The sequence below is a fragment of the Notechis scutatus genome, chromosome 3 (assembly GCF_049901735.1).
Source record: "Notechis scutatus isolate UNSWTSFEM ecotype Mainland chromosome 3, rNotScu1.2, whole genome shotgun sequence".
NCBI classification, from domain to species: domain Eukaryota; kingdom Metazoa; phylum Chordata; class Lepidosauria; order Squamata; family Elapidae; genus Notechis; species Notechis scutatus.
In genome coordinates, this window is record NC_142011.1 from 114,310,086 (window position 1) to 114,326,965 (window position 16,880).

General features: G+C 40.0%; 1 protein-coding gene across 4 annotated transcripts in view; it reads left to right on the plus strand.

The window, feature by feature from the left end:
• PCDH1 (protocadherin 1) overlaps window positions 1-15,847 on the plus strand; it is a 291,570-nt gene extending 275,723 nt beyond the window's left edge. For all 4 annotated transcript variants that reach the window (XM_087960970.1, XM_087960968.1, XM_087960969.1 and 1 more), the window contains exon 5: window positions 11,913-15,847. In XM_087960970.1, the coding sequence (XP_087817096.1) occupies window positions 11,913-12,298 (386 nt within the window). In that variant the 3' untranslated portion in view covers window positions 12,299-15,847. The remainder of the gene's footprint in view (window positions 1-11,912) is intronic.
• Window positions 15,848-16,880: the final 1,033 nt, after the last annotated feature.

Genomic DNA, 16,880 nt, shown 5'->3' on the forward strand with positions numbered 1-16,880 from the left:
AAACACATATAATCTCCATAATTAATTTTTTCCTTATTTCTCTTCACATATGTTTTATAAATCATTAAATATAACTTTTATTACATTTATTTATTGACAAGCATTCCACTGAATTACGATAGCTATTTTATCAGACATTTTAATCATACATTGTTTCATATTTTCTAAAATTATTTCTGTTTCTAATATAACCATACTATCTTATGTACCTTTGCAGAATCCCTTTTTCCATTAAGTTTTCACCCATTATTTCTAAATAGGCCCTGTTTCTCTATATTTTGCTTCTGTCCTTTATAACTTCTTTTCCTTTCTTTCTTCCCTCTCATCTTCTCCCTCACCTTTTTACCCCCTTGTCTTTCTAGTTCTAATTCTCTCTTCTGCATTTCCCTCTTCTGTTGCTTTCTGATTTTATACTTATTTTTCACTCTATTTTTTTTTTTTTTTTGGAGTTGTTTTTCCCAATCTTAAACTTTCCATTCTCTTTCCCCCCTTTCCTTTTTTTCCCCATCTAAGATTACTTGTTCATTAAAGATGGTTTCTTCTTTGTCGCAGTCTTCTTGTTCTGCAGGCATTTCTTGTTGTTTCTCATAATTCCAAATCTCCATTTCTAAAAACTGAAATACGAAGCCAAAAGAACCTCTCCCTTCTTGTGCATCTTCTTTGTACTTTTTAAGTTCCATTTTCAGTTCTTCTAAAAGTGGAGCCATTTTAAACAGTTTTAAACAACCACCCAATTGATTTTAGTCATTCAAAACAATAACCAAGAATCCAGAAATCATCAAGTAATCCAGATAGTCCCGAGTTATATCTTCTTATTTCTTTTTCGACTTTCTCTTCCTGGGGTTTTTGTTGCGATATTTCAGTTAGAATGTATCTTTTGGAAGTCTTGTTGAGATTTTGCTGTAAGTTCTTTTTTAATTCCAGGCAGTCTCCTCCCTTCCAGATCCTGCCCTTTTATTCTTTTTCTCTCCTTTCCTGTTTTCAAAAGCTTTTAATTATCCAGAAATCTTTATTATCCCTTTGACTTTTTATTTTCAGCATTAAATGCCTATTGATGTCAAAGTGGATTTTTTTTCCAATTTCTTGCTTAAGTCTTTTAGCTGTCAGTATAGGAAAAGGAGAAAACCAAATCTTTTCCTTTTTCTCTCTCCTTCGCAGCTTAAAAATCTTCTTAGGGAACAATGTTATTGTTTTTTAATAGTTTCAATTCCAGGGTACCTTATTTGTTGCTTTTGCTGTTTGACCCGGTCAACCAAAACTTTCTCTTCTTATCTTCCTCCTGCACATTCTTTTCCGGTCGAGTTCTTCTTTGTGGTGACCATTTCTGACCACCACTGCAACCGCCTTCGGGAAAGGGAGGAGAGATGAGGCTCTCCTCAAGCAGGCAGTCTCCCCCCTCTTCACCACCTCTACGGGGTGGCTTAGTCCCGAAACCAGCTGGCTCGGGGCGCTCCAGCGGCGAGCACGGATCGAAGCCTCGCAGAGATGAGGTTTCGGTCTGTCGCTAAAGAAGCTCAAACCGGAAGCCCTATTTTTTCATCCATCTTATGTATTTCCCCCTTCATCTCCCACATTTTGTTTTTAATCTCATCATGATTTTTTGCCATAGCTTCTTGGTTTTTAACCATGGCTTCTTGAATTAATTGGAGCATTGCTTGTATGTTCTGAAAGGAATTCAGTTTCTCCAAACCTAGCATACTTTCTATAGATCTTTGACTAGATGGGCTAGATATTGCTGATGATGATGCAGATGATGGTGTAGATGAGGCTTTCCTTCCTATCTTGGATATATTCAATACACTTGTCAAATCAACCTTTATTGTCAGAGTACAACATGTGTACAATGAGATTGGCTGAGCCTCCCTTCATGCACATCCCCAACACAACTCACAGTGAAAACAAGAAAATCCCTAACCCACTTTCACTTCTTATAGCCTCTTCCAGTCAGTAGGTGGCACACTTGCTCTTTACTATTCCTTTGACTGTGCTGTTAAAAGTTATTTTCTTAAAGTTTTCAAAGTAAATAACAATCCCAAAATACTAAAATATATGTATAATAGCCTTCAAACAGTAGAAATAGTCAGTCCAGACTTTTAATTTAAAATTAACTCCTTCATAGTAGTTTCTTCCGGTCTTTTCTGGATCTGTCAATAGCTCTGAAACTTAGTCGCCGCTATTTTCAGGGAGCATTAAAAAGCACCCCCTTTTGTTTTGAGTCCTACTGTTCCAAACTCCCTATTATTTAAATTGGGATAAATTCCACATCAGAAAGTTAGAGAGGTCTCACCCAGCACAGCCACACTGCTCCTTGATTTTTTTTCCCTTCCTTTCTCTTTTCCAGCCGTCATGGCTTCGGTTCAGCCATAATGGCCATCTTCTCTCCTGCCAGTTTCAAGGGACTTTCCCCAGATCTAATGGGAGATTGCGCTTCTCCTTGTGATCTACGGGGCTTCCCCTCCATCTTTGTCATCAAGGTGACTTTGGCCCTTAGGGGCCTCCAGGCAGGCAGAAATCAGATAAGTTCAATGGAGATCTGTTTCACCTGTATTGCTCCTCTATGACGTTAGTTTCCTTCCCCATTATTATAAGGTCTTATATTAATTAACTATATGATAAATCCGAACAGAGTGTTTAATTAAATAATGGAAACTCTTTAACAAAGATAAGTGAAGATTTGATAAATAGATTCAGTGAATAATGGTTATAATTAATGTGTGTACAAGGTTTGTTATTTGTATTTAAAAGAGATTGTACCCAGACAGTACTCTGCCATTGTAGATATGGAAATTGTATATATAATAATGGAAATTGCACAGCCTATCATCTAGGATGTTGGGTGTTCCTTCCAGCTTAGTATCATCCACAAATTTAATAAGTTCCCCTTCTATTCCCTCATCTAAGTCGTTTATGAAGATATTGAAGAGTAGTGGGCCTAAGACAAAACTGTAATGACCCGGGGCATGGCACAAAAGCAACACAGCCAGAGAACAAGTCTAACTCCCTTTTATTGCTCCAACTTTTCCCCCCAAACGTCCCCATGTTTACGACAAGTCCTGGAGCAAAGCTCTCACATGCATCTTCAGCAGCCTCTGGCTGCGAGTAATTCAGTAATCCAGGTTAGCCAAACAGTAACCAGAGCCAGCAGTCCAACAAGCAAGCAAACTAGACAAGCCCCACAAGACAGAGCATACTAATCTCCTGGTGTCGGCAAGTTCACCACTTGTTCCCAACAAATGCCCCTCCCACCAGCACTCTTTACATCTCAGTCCCCAGGTGTGCCTTGTGAAGGGGGCAGGGCACTCTCCTCCCTTGTAGCTGGCTCAGTCTGCATTGGTCTCGCCTTCTCTCTTCTCTCCTCTGCATGCTCTAGGATCAGAGTGGGTGGTCCTTGCTCTTTGCCTGAGCTATGTCTCTCCTCCTCCCTGTCTACAAACCTTTCTAATCCTGAAAAGCCTTGCCTGGAAAAGCCTTGCCCTTCCCCAGTTTCCTCCAAGGCCAAAGGAGCCGCCCTCTCAATCTCTGTTGGCTCTTCTTCCAGCTTATCTTCCCCCGCAGATTCAGACTCCGATGGGAGGCATGACAGGAACCTTGTGGTAGCCCACTGCTTAATTCCCTCCATGTAGATGTAGTACCATTGAGTACGGTTTGTCAGCATGTTACAAATCCATCTGATGGTGATGCTATCTATCCCACTTTTTTCTAGTTTACCAAGAAGTAGGTTGTGATCTACTTTGTCAAATGCCTTGCTGAAGTCTAAGTATATTATGTCCACAGTATTTCGCTGGTCTACTAATTTAGTCACTATGCTGAACAATTCAGTAAGATTGGTTTGGTATGATCTGTTTTTAACATACCCATGCTGACTTCTAGTTACTTTACTTGAAGTATTTTCCCAGATATTGATGTTAGGATGATTGGCCTGTAGTTTCCTGGGTCTGTTTTCTTTCCCATTTTTTCAAGATGGGAACCACATCAGCTCTTTTCCAGTCCTCTGGTAGTTCCCAGGTGCTCCAGGATTTTTGAAAGATGTGGTATAGGGGTTCTGAGATGACATCTGTTAGTTCCTTTAGAACTCTGGAATGTAATCCATCAGGTCCCGGTGATTTGTATTTATCAAGATCAGACAGGTGTTCCCTTACAATTTTTTACTTGTTTTAACTTTTATTTCTAGTCTGTCTTTTACAGTTATGTATTTGGTAGGTTGGACTAAAGTTTCTTTTTGCGTGAAGACCAATGCAAAAAGAATGAGTTAAGCAGCTCTGCTTTCTCTCTGCTGCCTGTTACTTCCTTGCTGTCTTCTCTCTTTAGTGGACCGACTGTTTCCTTGATTTTTTTTCTTGTTATTTATCTATTGGAAGAAACTTTTTGTAATTGTCTTTGACTTTTGTTGCAAGTCTTTTTTTCATTCTGAGCCTTTGATTTCTTGACTTTATCTTTTCAGACTCTGCCTATCTGCTGATATTCTGCCTTAGTTATGTGTCCTTCTTTCCATTTTTTGTACTTTTCCCTTTTGTCTTTCAATTTGTCAGAGAGATCTTTGTACAGCCATGCTTTGGATTTCTTCTTTTTCTTTTTCAGTTGTATTGTGCTAGGGCTTTTATGGTCATACTTTTCAGAGTTTCCCAAGCTTCTTGAGTTGTTTTCCCTTTAGGATTTTCATCCAAGGAATCTTTCCCAAGTTCTCTCTAAGTTTGTTAAAATCAGCTTTTATAAATCTAGGACTCTGGTATCATTATGTTCTATTACGTGTTTGTGTTATGTTGAATTCTAGTATGACTTGGTCACTCTCACCCAAGGTTCTTGCAGTTTCAACTCCCTCTATCACTTCTTCTCTGTTTGTAAGAATTAAGTCCAGAATGGCTGTCCCTCTAGTTCCCTCCTCTACCTTTTGGACAACAAAGTTGTCATCTAGGTTGCACCCTATTCAATTTCTCACTTGGTATGGAATTAGTCTTCCAATTGATGTCAGGATAATTGAAGTCCTCCATTACTAATCCAGTGTGTTTCCTACATATATTTGTTAGTTGGTTGGCAAAAAGTACATCTGTTTTTTCTGCTTGGTTGGGTGGTTTGTAGTATACATTTTTTTTCTTTTATATTGACTCATATGCATTCTAGGTTTTCGCCTTTGGTTTCGAGCATTTCTGTAGCAGTATAGTGGTCCTTTAAATACATTGCAACTCACGGTTGGGATTCAAATTTTGTAACAACCGGTTCTGTAGGCGTGGCTAGGTGGGTGTGGCCATGTGACTGGGTGGGCAAGGCTTTTTTGCAGCAACCCCACCCCCCATTTTTTGGGCCTTCTGGGCCTCAGGGAAGCCTCCTGGGGGGAATTGTTCCTCCCAGAAGGCTTCCCTGGGGCTCAGGAAGGAAAAAAATGGAGCATAGGAGGGGCACGCAGCACCCCTTTGTGCTCCATTTTGGGGCCTCCTGGAAGGGGACATTTTTGCTCCCAGAAGGCTTCCCTGGGTCCCAGGAAAGAAAAAACGGGGCAGGGGAGCGCTGTGCCCCTCTCTCCATTTTTTGCCTTCCTGGGCCTCAGGGAAGCCTCCTGGGCGAAGCAGTAAGTTAGCAAGGGGAAACGCTCAGAGGCATTTGGACCTTTCTCCCACAGAAAAGAAAACACTGGGAGACACAAAACCTTTTTGACATCTAAAATGAAGATAAAATTGCATATATCATTTTTTTTTACTTTTATGATTATAGTCTATTTAACTCAGTACTATTTCTTCTGGGCCTTAGGTAGAAAAAGAGCTTATCTATCACTTGCTGGAGATGTCATGGGTTAATCTGGGAATTTCTGTGAGCAAATTCTAATTTACTGGAATTGCATTGGCTTAATTGTAATTATATATTCAATTAAATTTGAAGCCTTTTATATAATTGTTTCTTCCACTTCAAGTATAATTATAAAAATGTTAATTTCTCACTTATTTCTTTACTATTAGTAGAAACAAAATAAGCAGCCATAAATGTCACCTAAATTTGGAACCCTATATTTGGATTCTGATGGATATTTATTGTTGTGAATGTTTTTGCAAAACAGCCGCTGGGAAGACTTACCACAGATAGGTTTAACAAAGCACCTATTTCTAATAACATTTCTTTTTTCTTTTTAAACAAATTTTATTAATTTTAAAGACAAACAAACCATCATTAACCATTAAATACATAAACCTCTTTCCATTAAAAATTTTACAAGTCAAAAAACATTATTTTATACAACATAATTCTATTTTAGACCATTTCCATATGAACATACAAATATCTCTTATCAAATGTCTCCTTATTTCTCTTTACTCTTATTCAATTTCATTATTATTATTATTTTTCTCTATATTTATCCAATTTATAATTATCATCTATTTCTCTCTGACTTGGTTACCATTATTCTCATCCTACATTCCTGCAAGGTTTTATTAATTCTCCCACATACATAAACACACAAAACACAAAAATATAAGACATCTTTTAGGAAAGTAACTTGGCCCCAGATACCTCTCTCTATATGGACTTCAATTAAATTCATGCTCATCTTACATGCCATTACTTATTTTATTTACCATTCTATATCTTCTATATTAGCTTCTCCACCCATTTCACTCTTCTTAATTCTATCTTATTTAATTCATTTTAATTTAAGTCATTATATTTGTATCTTTTGTCCATTCTTTATTATCCATTTGTCTCATTCCCTATAGTAAAAAGAAAAAAGAATTTCTCCTGAAATCACTAATCAGAGTATGATGCCTTTCTATCATCCCCCTAAGTTAACATTCAAAATAACACCCAATACCCAATCTGATTCTGCTTGGTACATTCTGTCTACTAACTTTTAAAAAGAAAAATAATAAATCCAAAATGATTAAATACATAGTTAAATAATAAATCTAAATATTGAATCTTATAACATTCCAATTATATTTTCCAAAAACTTAGACTCTTTAATTAAACTCAATATTCTAAACATTCCCTTTAATATTTTATTAGGTTTTAAAATCAATCATTACTAAACATTTCAATATTTTAATCTCTTATTAATTCTTACAACATTCTAATTTTCTATTTCTAATACAAATGCTACAGTACCATCTTATGTACCTTGCAGAATCTTTACCCTTTGTCCCTAAAAAAAATTCCTCTTTTCCCATCTTGTTTCAAAGCTTTATGGCTTTTTTCCACCTTTTCCCTTCCTTTCTTCTCCCACCAGGCCTTCTTACCCCCCCCCTCTCCTAGCCTCTGCCTTGCTAGCTTCCCTTCTCTGTTGTATTCCTTTTTTCTTTTGTTTTCTAACATTATATTGATTTTGCATGTTATTTTTCTCTTTCTTGGGTGTTTTTTTAAGTCTTAAGTCCTTCATTTTCCTTCCTCTCTTTCTCCTTTCTTTCTTAATTAAATTTTGAGATTCATTAAAGATGGCATCTTCTTCTTCTGCTGCTGCTGCCTCCATCTGTTGTTGTGTTTGTTGATAGATAGCAAGCGCCATTTCTAAAAAGAGAAAAGCTTCTTTCACAGCGTCCTTGCCATCTTTTTTTATTTTTTCATATTCTTTTCTCAGTTCATCAACAGATAAAGCCATTATAAATCTTTTCTTTTCTTTTTTTCCTCTTTCTTCTTAAAACAACCAAGATGTTTCAAAAGTTAGAACAGTCCCAAAGTCCCAAAGTCATCAATCAATCCAAGCCAAAACAAAGTTCTCACTTTCTCTTCCTGGGGTAATATCAATGAAGAAAAAAAGAAAAACCATATCTGTATTTTAAAGCCTTATTTCAATAAATTTCAGTCTTCAAATCCTTAAGGCATCTCCTCCAACAAGATCTTAATATATATATTGTCCTCTCCCTTCCCACTTATCACAAAATATATCACAATATATATATTGTCCTCTCCCTTCCCACTTATCACAAAAAGCAAGTTTTTACCCTCTATAAAAAGACAGGTTTCTCAATATCCATTTGTTGATTCCATAGGGAAGGAGAGTAAACTTTCCTTTTCAGCACCTCAAAATTGCCGCTTATAATTCTCTTCTGGAAAGTATCATTCAAAAAGCCATAATTTTCAGGATGTTAAATGTGTCTTAAAGTCCTGGGTCAGCCAAGAAAAACTTTCACTTTAAAAACTTTCTCCTCTTCCTCCTGCACATTCTTACCCAGCTGCCGGCTTCTTTGTGGCGGCCATTACAGACCGCCGCTGCACCGTCTTGAGAAAAGGGGGGTTTGCCGGCTGGGGAGGGGGTCTGCAACACCCCCAAACCCCTCTCCGGATCCCCCCTATCTTCAGCCGCCCCTGCAGGGCAGCCTTAGCCTCCAAACCCGTCCGGATCGGAGGCACCAAAATGGCTAGCACCACAGGGATCGCGCAGTATCGCGAATCCCTGCCGCTAGCGAAGCCGACAAACTGGAAGTTTCACCTATTTCTAATAACATTTCTTGGTTGTGTATTCTTACTTGCCCTCTTGTACTGTACCACTGCATTTTGGATTCAAATGCAAAAAAAAAAATATTTTGGAGAGCACAGAAAAAGGAATGCTTCACTTGTTTGCAATTCTTTAAGGCAGCTGCATTCCCCCCCCCCCCTGGAATTATGCAGCTTCCTGGGATTATGCAGCTGCCTTTCTTCCCCAGAAAAGGCCATATTTTATTTAAAGAATTGCAGACAAATGTTTCCATGTCTACCATAGCAATGCACAGTCCTACGCTTATAATTTGTCTGCTTTTTCAAGACAGGTGGATGCACTTCTAAACAAAACACTGGCTACAGATAGCTTTCTTTTTCACATTGAAGGAAAGTTCAGAAATGGTTCAGTGAGTTAACAATTGACTGACTGATTTTGGGCCAGTCATTCCTTCTCTCAGCACAGCCTACCTCACAGGACTGTGGTGGGGAAATTAGGAGGAAGGATATTTGGAATGTTTGCTGCTTTGAATTACTTATAAAAATAATGATAGAATATAAATAAAGAAATAAATGATTTTTCTGGAGGATGGTGTTTTGCTTTGTGGCAAGATAGCTTCCCATTTTTTAAAAAAAGTTTAAACAAAGTTTGAAAAATATATAAATACAGGTGGAGTAGATTAATTGCCAAGCAACTAGTGAGGTATATACATTGGCCCTCTGGGTGGTACAAATGGGGAACCCAGGCCCATGACTGATCTATATGCTCTAACAATTATCTAATTGTTAGAGCATATAGATCAGTCATTAAATCACCATTATTTGTCTTCTTTTTTAATACTGCAAATCCACCTTTTTCAGAGTACCCTTTCTGCAAATTCAGAATCTATCAAAATAGTCAACATGAACAGTTTGTAAGAAAAGTTATCACATGAGCTTATTTAAATAATTGGAAAATACAGTACAAAGTAACTGTGTGGAAACAAGGTCCAATATTTTTATTTTCATAAAGCATTGTCACCAAAAATAGTTGTTTTCAATTCTAAGGTACTTCTAACTTAAATACCTTTTTGCTCTCAGTCACCAAAAGTAAATACTTCCAAAAGTTTCCAAGAGCTTACTTAAAATCTATAGGAACACTAAGAGTTACATATAATCCATTCCAACACCACAAATGTGCAGGACTTTCTCCACAAAAGTCCCTCATATCATTTTCTAATCTATTAAAAAAATTAATCTTCCCTTCCCTGCTTACCATTCTCTCCCCCCTTTCCCCCCTTTCCCACCCCAGGGACAAAACCCTCAAAAGTGACCACTCTACCTGCCAGGCTGTTGTAACAGTTGCTCTTAATGCTGTAAAGCAGCTGCCTCTGCTCATCTGCCATGCCCGGTGATAAGGGAGAGAAGAGACAGCAAGATGAGTTCCGTCTTGCTCCATGCGCTGCAATGAAAGGCATTGGCAGCCTGGAGAAGGCAGCTCACTGCACAGCAAAGCAGTGCGGATGAGCAACAGCTCCGCTAAGTCCCGCCAATTTCTTCAAGTCTGGAGGCTCTATGGAGCCGAAAGTCACCTTGTATGAAAGTAGAGGGGATGCTTCGGTGATTGCGAGGACAGCGCAGTCTCCTCGACTGACCCAAAGAAAACCCCTTGAACCAGCAGAAGAGAAGACGGCCATTATGGCTGAACTGAAGCTGTGAAGACAGCTGAAATGGAAGTGAAGAAAGGAAAGATCTTGTAGCAGTGTGCTGTGGAATTTTCCCTAAAGCATCCCCCTTAGAAAGTGGGACTCAACAGAGGTAATTAGCAGCGACTAAAGACCTGGAGCTACTGTCAGATTTGGTAAAGAAATAAAAGAAATTGAAGTCAGAAGTTACTTTAAAAAATAAAGGACAGATTGGATTGGTTAGCTCTTTAAAAATTAAATTGTTTCAAAATTCTGGATTATACTCTTCCTACCACCTCGACTTGAAGAACTTTGTGGAATTATTGGAAAATATTTGTATCCGGAGACATTTTATTTGCAGCAAAAATGGAGAAAAAGAAGTCACAGTGACACCTGCTGGCTGAGGAAGACAATATATAACTGGAAAAAGTGAATGAAGTGAAAGTTGTTACGACCAGGGTAGATTGGCTGGAATACACTTAACATCTGCAACTTTTTAAACTTGGTCCTTGGAGACAGACTGTGGAGATTTCTGTAAGAACCTTGAGGATTATAATTATGCTGGACAGTGTATGAGTGTGAAACAGCTTGGAGTTTTGAAACAAAGTGGAGACTGTTAAGGGATTAATTAATTGTTTGAACTGCTTTAATATTGGCATTGGTGTGATATAACTGGGACATTGAGATTCTGACAGAATACTGAGTAAAAATTTAAATTTATTAAAATAAGGCAAAATTGGACTACAAGGGGAAATAAATGTTTTACTAAAAGAAATATTATTGACTCTCCAAGGTATGTAGGAAATGGTGACAAGGAACCATAGGGAGATAACAGAACTGATACATGATGTAGTTATGAGACCAGAAAACCAAAAGACATTAAACAATAAACAGGAAACTCAGGAAACAGAAAATAAAATAGAAAGAACAGAGGAAAGGATAGAGATGGGGAAACAACAAATGATACAAAAAGACAAAAAAGAAGAGATAGTTAAAGCTGAAACAGAAATGGTGAATTATACTTTGAGAGACCAAAAATGTAGAAGGGGATACACAGAAAGACACACCTGAAGTGAGAAAAGTCCATTGAAAGGGTATTGGGGGTTCAAAAGAGTGAAGAACAGGAACAGAAGAAATACTTAGATCAAATACGAATGAGATAAGAAAATGCAAGATCTCATGGGAGGAGTATGGGAGATGTGCCAAGAAATCAATAAGAATTGAGATTCTAAAACTGACAAGAGATGAGGAATACATGTAAAACACTGTTGTAACACAGGAACTATACAATCAAGAATTTGTATGAAGATAGAAATTAGAAATGGGGAGAAGATCACTTTTTTGGATCCAGGAACTATTCTATTAATGGGTAGAAAATAGTAGCAGAAGTTAGAAATCTAGATATGTAAACAAAGATGTGTAATAGAATAATGAACATTAAATAATTAAGATAAGTAAACCAGGATTGTTTGGAGGTTTATTGGCTATAAATGTGATGTCTATTTGATGTTTATAGATGATGGATATTAGTAATGGACTATAGATAAAACAATAGAGGAGGCAGTAGGGAAGGCAGGCAAGCAGGCTGGGCTGTGGGGACCATAGGGGAGGCAGCAGGAAAGGCAGGTAAGCAGGCTGGGCCACAGGGACCATGTGGAAAGGCAGGCAAGAAGGTTGGGCCGCAGGGACCATGCGGGAAGTTGATGCTTTTTTTCTTTCTGGTTCTATGATAGTTATAGGGAAATTGCTGTTTAGATATATTTTCCCAGATTTAACTGTTAGCTAGTTATGTTGTTGCATTATATATGTATGAATGAATGTTTATTCTTCCCTTTTCTTGTTTCTTATTTACAGATCTCCGACCTTTGCCTGATGTAGCCTTGACAGGGACCTGTACTCGAGAATGCACAGAGTTTGGTCACTCTGATACCTGCTGGATGCCAGGTCAGTCCTCTCCAAACCGGCGGCCCAAGAATGCCCTCAAACTCTCCACATTTGTGCCTTATCAAGACAGAGGGAGTCAAGAACAAGTTGGGAATGGAAGTCCGAGACTCTCAGAAGAGTGCAACACCAAAATGGCTAACCTCCGCCTGCTCCCCACATACAGTGCCTTCTCCAACAGTAGCCATGAGCCCTGCAAGAATTCCCCCATGGAGGAAATCCCTCTCACCCAGACCTCAGATTTCCAAACAGCCACCACACCATCATCCCAAACAGCCAAACGAGAGATATATCTGTGAGAATGAGGAAGCCACATAATATCTGAAAACAATGCTGAGACCAGCGTCTAGTGCTCCAGCATGAAGTGACTTTTCAAACTATGATTCTTTATCACTCATCACACGCAGTTCTGTGCCTGCCAGATGAGACCGGCTTGCCCAGTGATTGGGCATGGAAACACTTCATTAACTGATTCCTCATTGGTCAAGGGAACTGGCACCAACCAAAATGGCCACTCTCTCAATAGAGTGATCCATGGATATCTGGAAAGAGAGAGAAAGGAATATAGTGAAGAGAGCTTGGCTTCTTGGTTTCAGGGCTGGGGTGGGTGGGAAATGGCTTAGTTACCAAAGGTCCACACAGATTTGGTGGAGTCCATTGGGCACAGGGCTGAGAGCTCTTGGCACAGGTACAGGGGGAAAAGCTGCCTCTCTTGTTACTATAGACTCCTGTAAATATGAATTTTAGGAATGACATTTATGTCTTGCCTGAGTGAGTTTTATTTGTCCTTGGAACAAAAAGACATTGAAACAAACAAAACCACAGGGAGAAATTTTCTCCTTGAACTTTAGACCACACAGAAAAGCACATTGGGGCAAGCACTTCCAACCAGCCCACCCTTTACTTCCACAGTGTAAATAAAAATAAGAATAAAACATCGGTTGGGAGGGTAAACATTCTGGTTGGTCAGCAGGACTGAGTAGGAAGGACTTGGCAGAGTTTTTAAATCTTAATCACTTTTCAGACTTCAGAAACTCTTATCAGGTGTGGAGGAGCCCTATTGCTAGTAGTCAGTGCTTTTAGCTGTCCTCCTTTGCCCCTACCCCATAGATAATGAACTGCAGTAGTTTTAAAAAGTGGAAGAATCTTTAGTTTTTCGGATGGTAGAATATCTAACTCCCCCAAATTACACCACTGTCTCATGTGAGGCAGAGAATTTCCATGGGGTCATTATGCCCCAGTGCCATGATTCTGCCCTTTGATTTGTCTGCCTGTAAGCCACCATTGCCTTTGTGAAATGGAGCTTGGACTCAGGGTCACACTTGGGCTCATGGGCCTCTGTATGCTGGAGTCACATACCCCCTCCCTATGCCTTTAGACAGCCTCAAGGGCTCCAATATTCTCTTCCAGTGCCGTTTAGCTACATAGTATTCAACTACAGGAGCCTGTCATAGTTTCAGTAGAGGCCCATAAAAATGGTGCAACTATTCATGGGCATTATTATCCCCAACCATTGATGTCATCATTTGAGATCACTCAAAAGACCAGCTCCGAATTTATAAGAGAGCACTCCAGCAAGCAGTGGGCTGCTTTGGTGACTAAGTTCTTAAATCCCTCAGTATTCTAGACTTAGCTAGGCCTGATTCCAGATAGTATAGTATTAATGTCAATCATTTGTCAGCTAGTATTTATGGAACTTTTTCCAGTAGATATGGTAGTGAAAGACAGTCTCCAGACTGGGGACCTATCCACCAAACTAGCTGACATTTGTTGGACCCATCTTGTTTTTCTTGGCTTAATTCTTCTGGGTCCAACAGGCCCAACTTTTTCCACACACATTGCCATGTGTTTTTCTAAGCTTCATTGCAGAAGGTGGGCTGTATGTTGGCCTTCTTTGCTGTATCTCTGTTCAACTTTCTCAATTGCATGTGTCTAGGAAGGAAAGGAAACAGACATGATATGCTTTGTAAAACTATTGTTTGTGTGGGTATATGTTTGACAGGACTGATCATTTGGAGATAGGTTGGTTATCCAACTGGTAAACTGGTAGGAGCGACATAAAGCAATTTTCATTTTCTTCTAATCATCAGAGATGATTTCTAGGATAATATGAAAGTTTAGTGTCTCCCTGTATTTTCTGTCCTCTAGTGAGCAGACTGCTGATCACCTTCTGACCATACGTAGTGGTAGTGGGACGCATTGCAGAGAGAAGTTCAGTGACTCTATTCATGTCATGGACAATTAGGTGACTGAATTCTAGTATTTGAGTCCCAGGCGTGAGATCACAGGTAACTTCCAGTGCATATAAAAAACAAGGACTTCTTCTATCCCTATACTTTTTAAGGCTCAGGGCTATTTCAGCAGCAATCCATAAGATGGAGAGCAGGAATATAGCACTTCCTATCCACTCTTGTATCAAGAGCCTAAGGTTAGGGTGATCATGTGTAATGTAAACAGGAAAAAGTTCTAAAATAATTTGTTGATTTTTAATATGATATGTGAATCCACATATTAGGGCTTAGCAAACCAGACTGCTTTGGCTTGTGCCTCAATTCTTGGTTAAAAATCTGTCTGGACTGTATGTATAAATATAGTTATTGAGATTAATAAATAAAAGCGTAAATAAACACTGTCCAAGGAGGGTTTCAGCTATCCACCATACCCAGATTCTTTCCAAGGTAATTATATGGTATGGAAAGAACAGGTCTTTCCTGTTCTCTTCTGTTCTACTCTACTCTACTCTATTCTATTCTTTCCCACTATGAAAGGAATAGATGGAAGCCAAAATCATTAATGAAGGAATACCTGCATTGCTCAGGTAAGATTATCCTCTTTTAGGCCTATCCATAGTTTTAAACTTACTTAATCATTGGAAAAAATAAGGTTGCTTTTTGGTAATAAGCCAAGGCTGATAACCTGAATGTGGAGAGTTCTTCATCCCTTTTCGTTTGGTTTTACCAGAGATATGAAATAAAAAGGCTATTCAGGTAAAGGGATTGAAAAACAGTATTACCTGACCCCCAAACTCAACTAAGATTTGAAATGTGTTTTGTGTGAGGCAAAAGGGAAGATGGCACCAGTAGTAATTGAAATATAGTCTTAAGGAACACTACAGTTGCCACTGAATATAAAGATGCCATAGGAGTGTAAGTGGTTGATAATCCAATGGTCAAAATACCATTAGGAGATACTCACCTTCACAATTTCAAACCAAGAAATGCATGCCTAGGAAAAGAGGTGGAGAAGATTAGGAAGAAGAGCATTCCATGAGTTCTGGTCTAGATAAGTGCATTGAAATGTAAGAGGAAGAATTTTGAGAACTACTTTAGGACAAGCCAGGGATAATACCAAAGGTGCAAGGCCAGACACAGATCAGCTGAGTGAGATGGAACGAAGGAACCCCTTTGTAATTCTTCGTGTTGATTCTATTTATACGAGATTTCAGTTCTTGCTTGTGATGCCTTGTTTTTTTTGTACAGTTTTATGTACATGCAGGTGTAGCTTTTTCTAAAGGAGAAATCCTACAGCAGAGTAAAGAGTACCCAACTATTTTTGAATTGTGCCATTTGTTTAGGTACTGCCTCTTTCTCTTTTGCTAAGGTTGTATTGCTCTCAATGTGATGCATATCCCTTGCACTGGGAAAGCTTTGGGCCTAGGGCTTAGTTCTCCCCTGGCACTGTGAGCACAATTGATTCCTTTGTAATCCTTTTTGTTTGGAGCCGTGAGCATGACACCTCGTGAGCCCATTTTGTTCTCTTCCATTCTGTTAGTTTGCTGAGCTGTCAGATGACAAACACCACTGTAATTAGCCCTCCCAAAGCTTTACAATAAAAAATGTGAAAACCTTTCGGCTTGACCTGATTTTTTATCTCTGCAGATCAACTGAATTGTGTATTGGTTACATGTGTGTTGGTGTTCTTTTATTTTCTGAAAGCCAAATTAAGTAGCAAGGGATTTTTCTCCCACCCCTTCCCCCCATTCTATGTCTGTCTGTGTGTGCGCGCACACACACGTGTGTATCAGTGGTGGTATTTAGACGGTTTGCACCAGTTCACACGAACCGGTTGCGACAATTTGGTGTAGGTTGCCGAACTGGTAGTGACTTCTGGCTGGCCACGCCCTGACCCAGTCTCCCAGTTGCTGCTTGCTTGCTCGCTTGCCCCGCCTGCCCAATGCTCGCTCATTCTGATGCTCACCCTGCCCAGTCACTCCTCACCTCCTATGTGGCACACACTGGGTCCTCGTGGCCTGCCTTTAACCTGCCTTCTCACATGGTGCCTGCACCCCAACTGAGCAGCTCTAATCTGCCTGCTCACAGGTAAGCCTGGAAGTCATGCTACCCACACACACACACACTGTTCCCAGATCTTGCTGCCCCCCCACTATTCCCAAGCTTGGCTGGCTGGTTTCCCGCCAGTGTGGCCCCATCCTGGGCGGTGGGACTTGCTGCAGCCTAGCTAGCTCCCCCCCAGACCATCCCCAGGCTTGGCTGGCTGGCTAAGCTGTCACACGGTGCTCTCCCATGTGGGAGAGCACCCCTATGTGGTGGCTGCGGCCCAGGTCTCTGGGAGGGAGGGCAGATGTCCCGGGGCTGCCTCCCGCAGCAGCACCAATGCTGCCACAGCTGCTCACTTCTCCCGGGGGATGAAAGGAAGTGAGCGGCGATGGTGGTGCTGCGGGCAGCGGGAGGGATCCCCAGGCCGGGACATCCACTCGCCCCTGCCGCCATTCACTTCTCCCTGGGGACAAAAGCGAGCAGCCACAGCGGCACTGCTGTGGGCAGTGGGAGGCAGACCCAGGCCGAGACATCCACTTGCCCATCACCGCCACTGCCGCTCGCTTTCTTTGTTCTCCTGCCCGCTGCTCTGGAGCTCACTGGA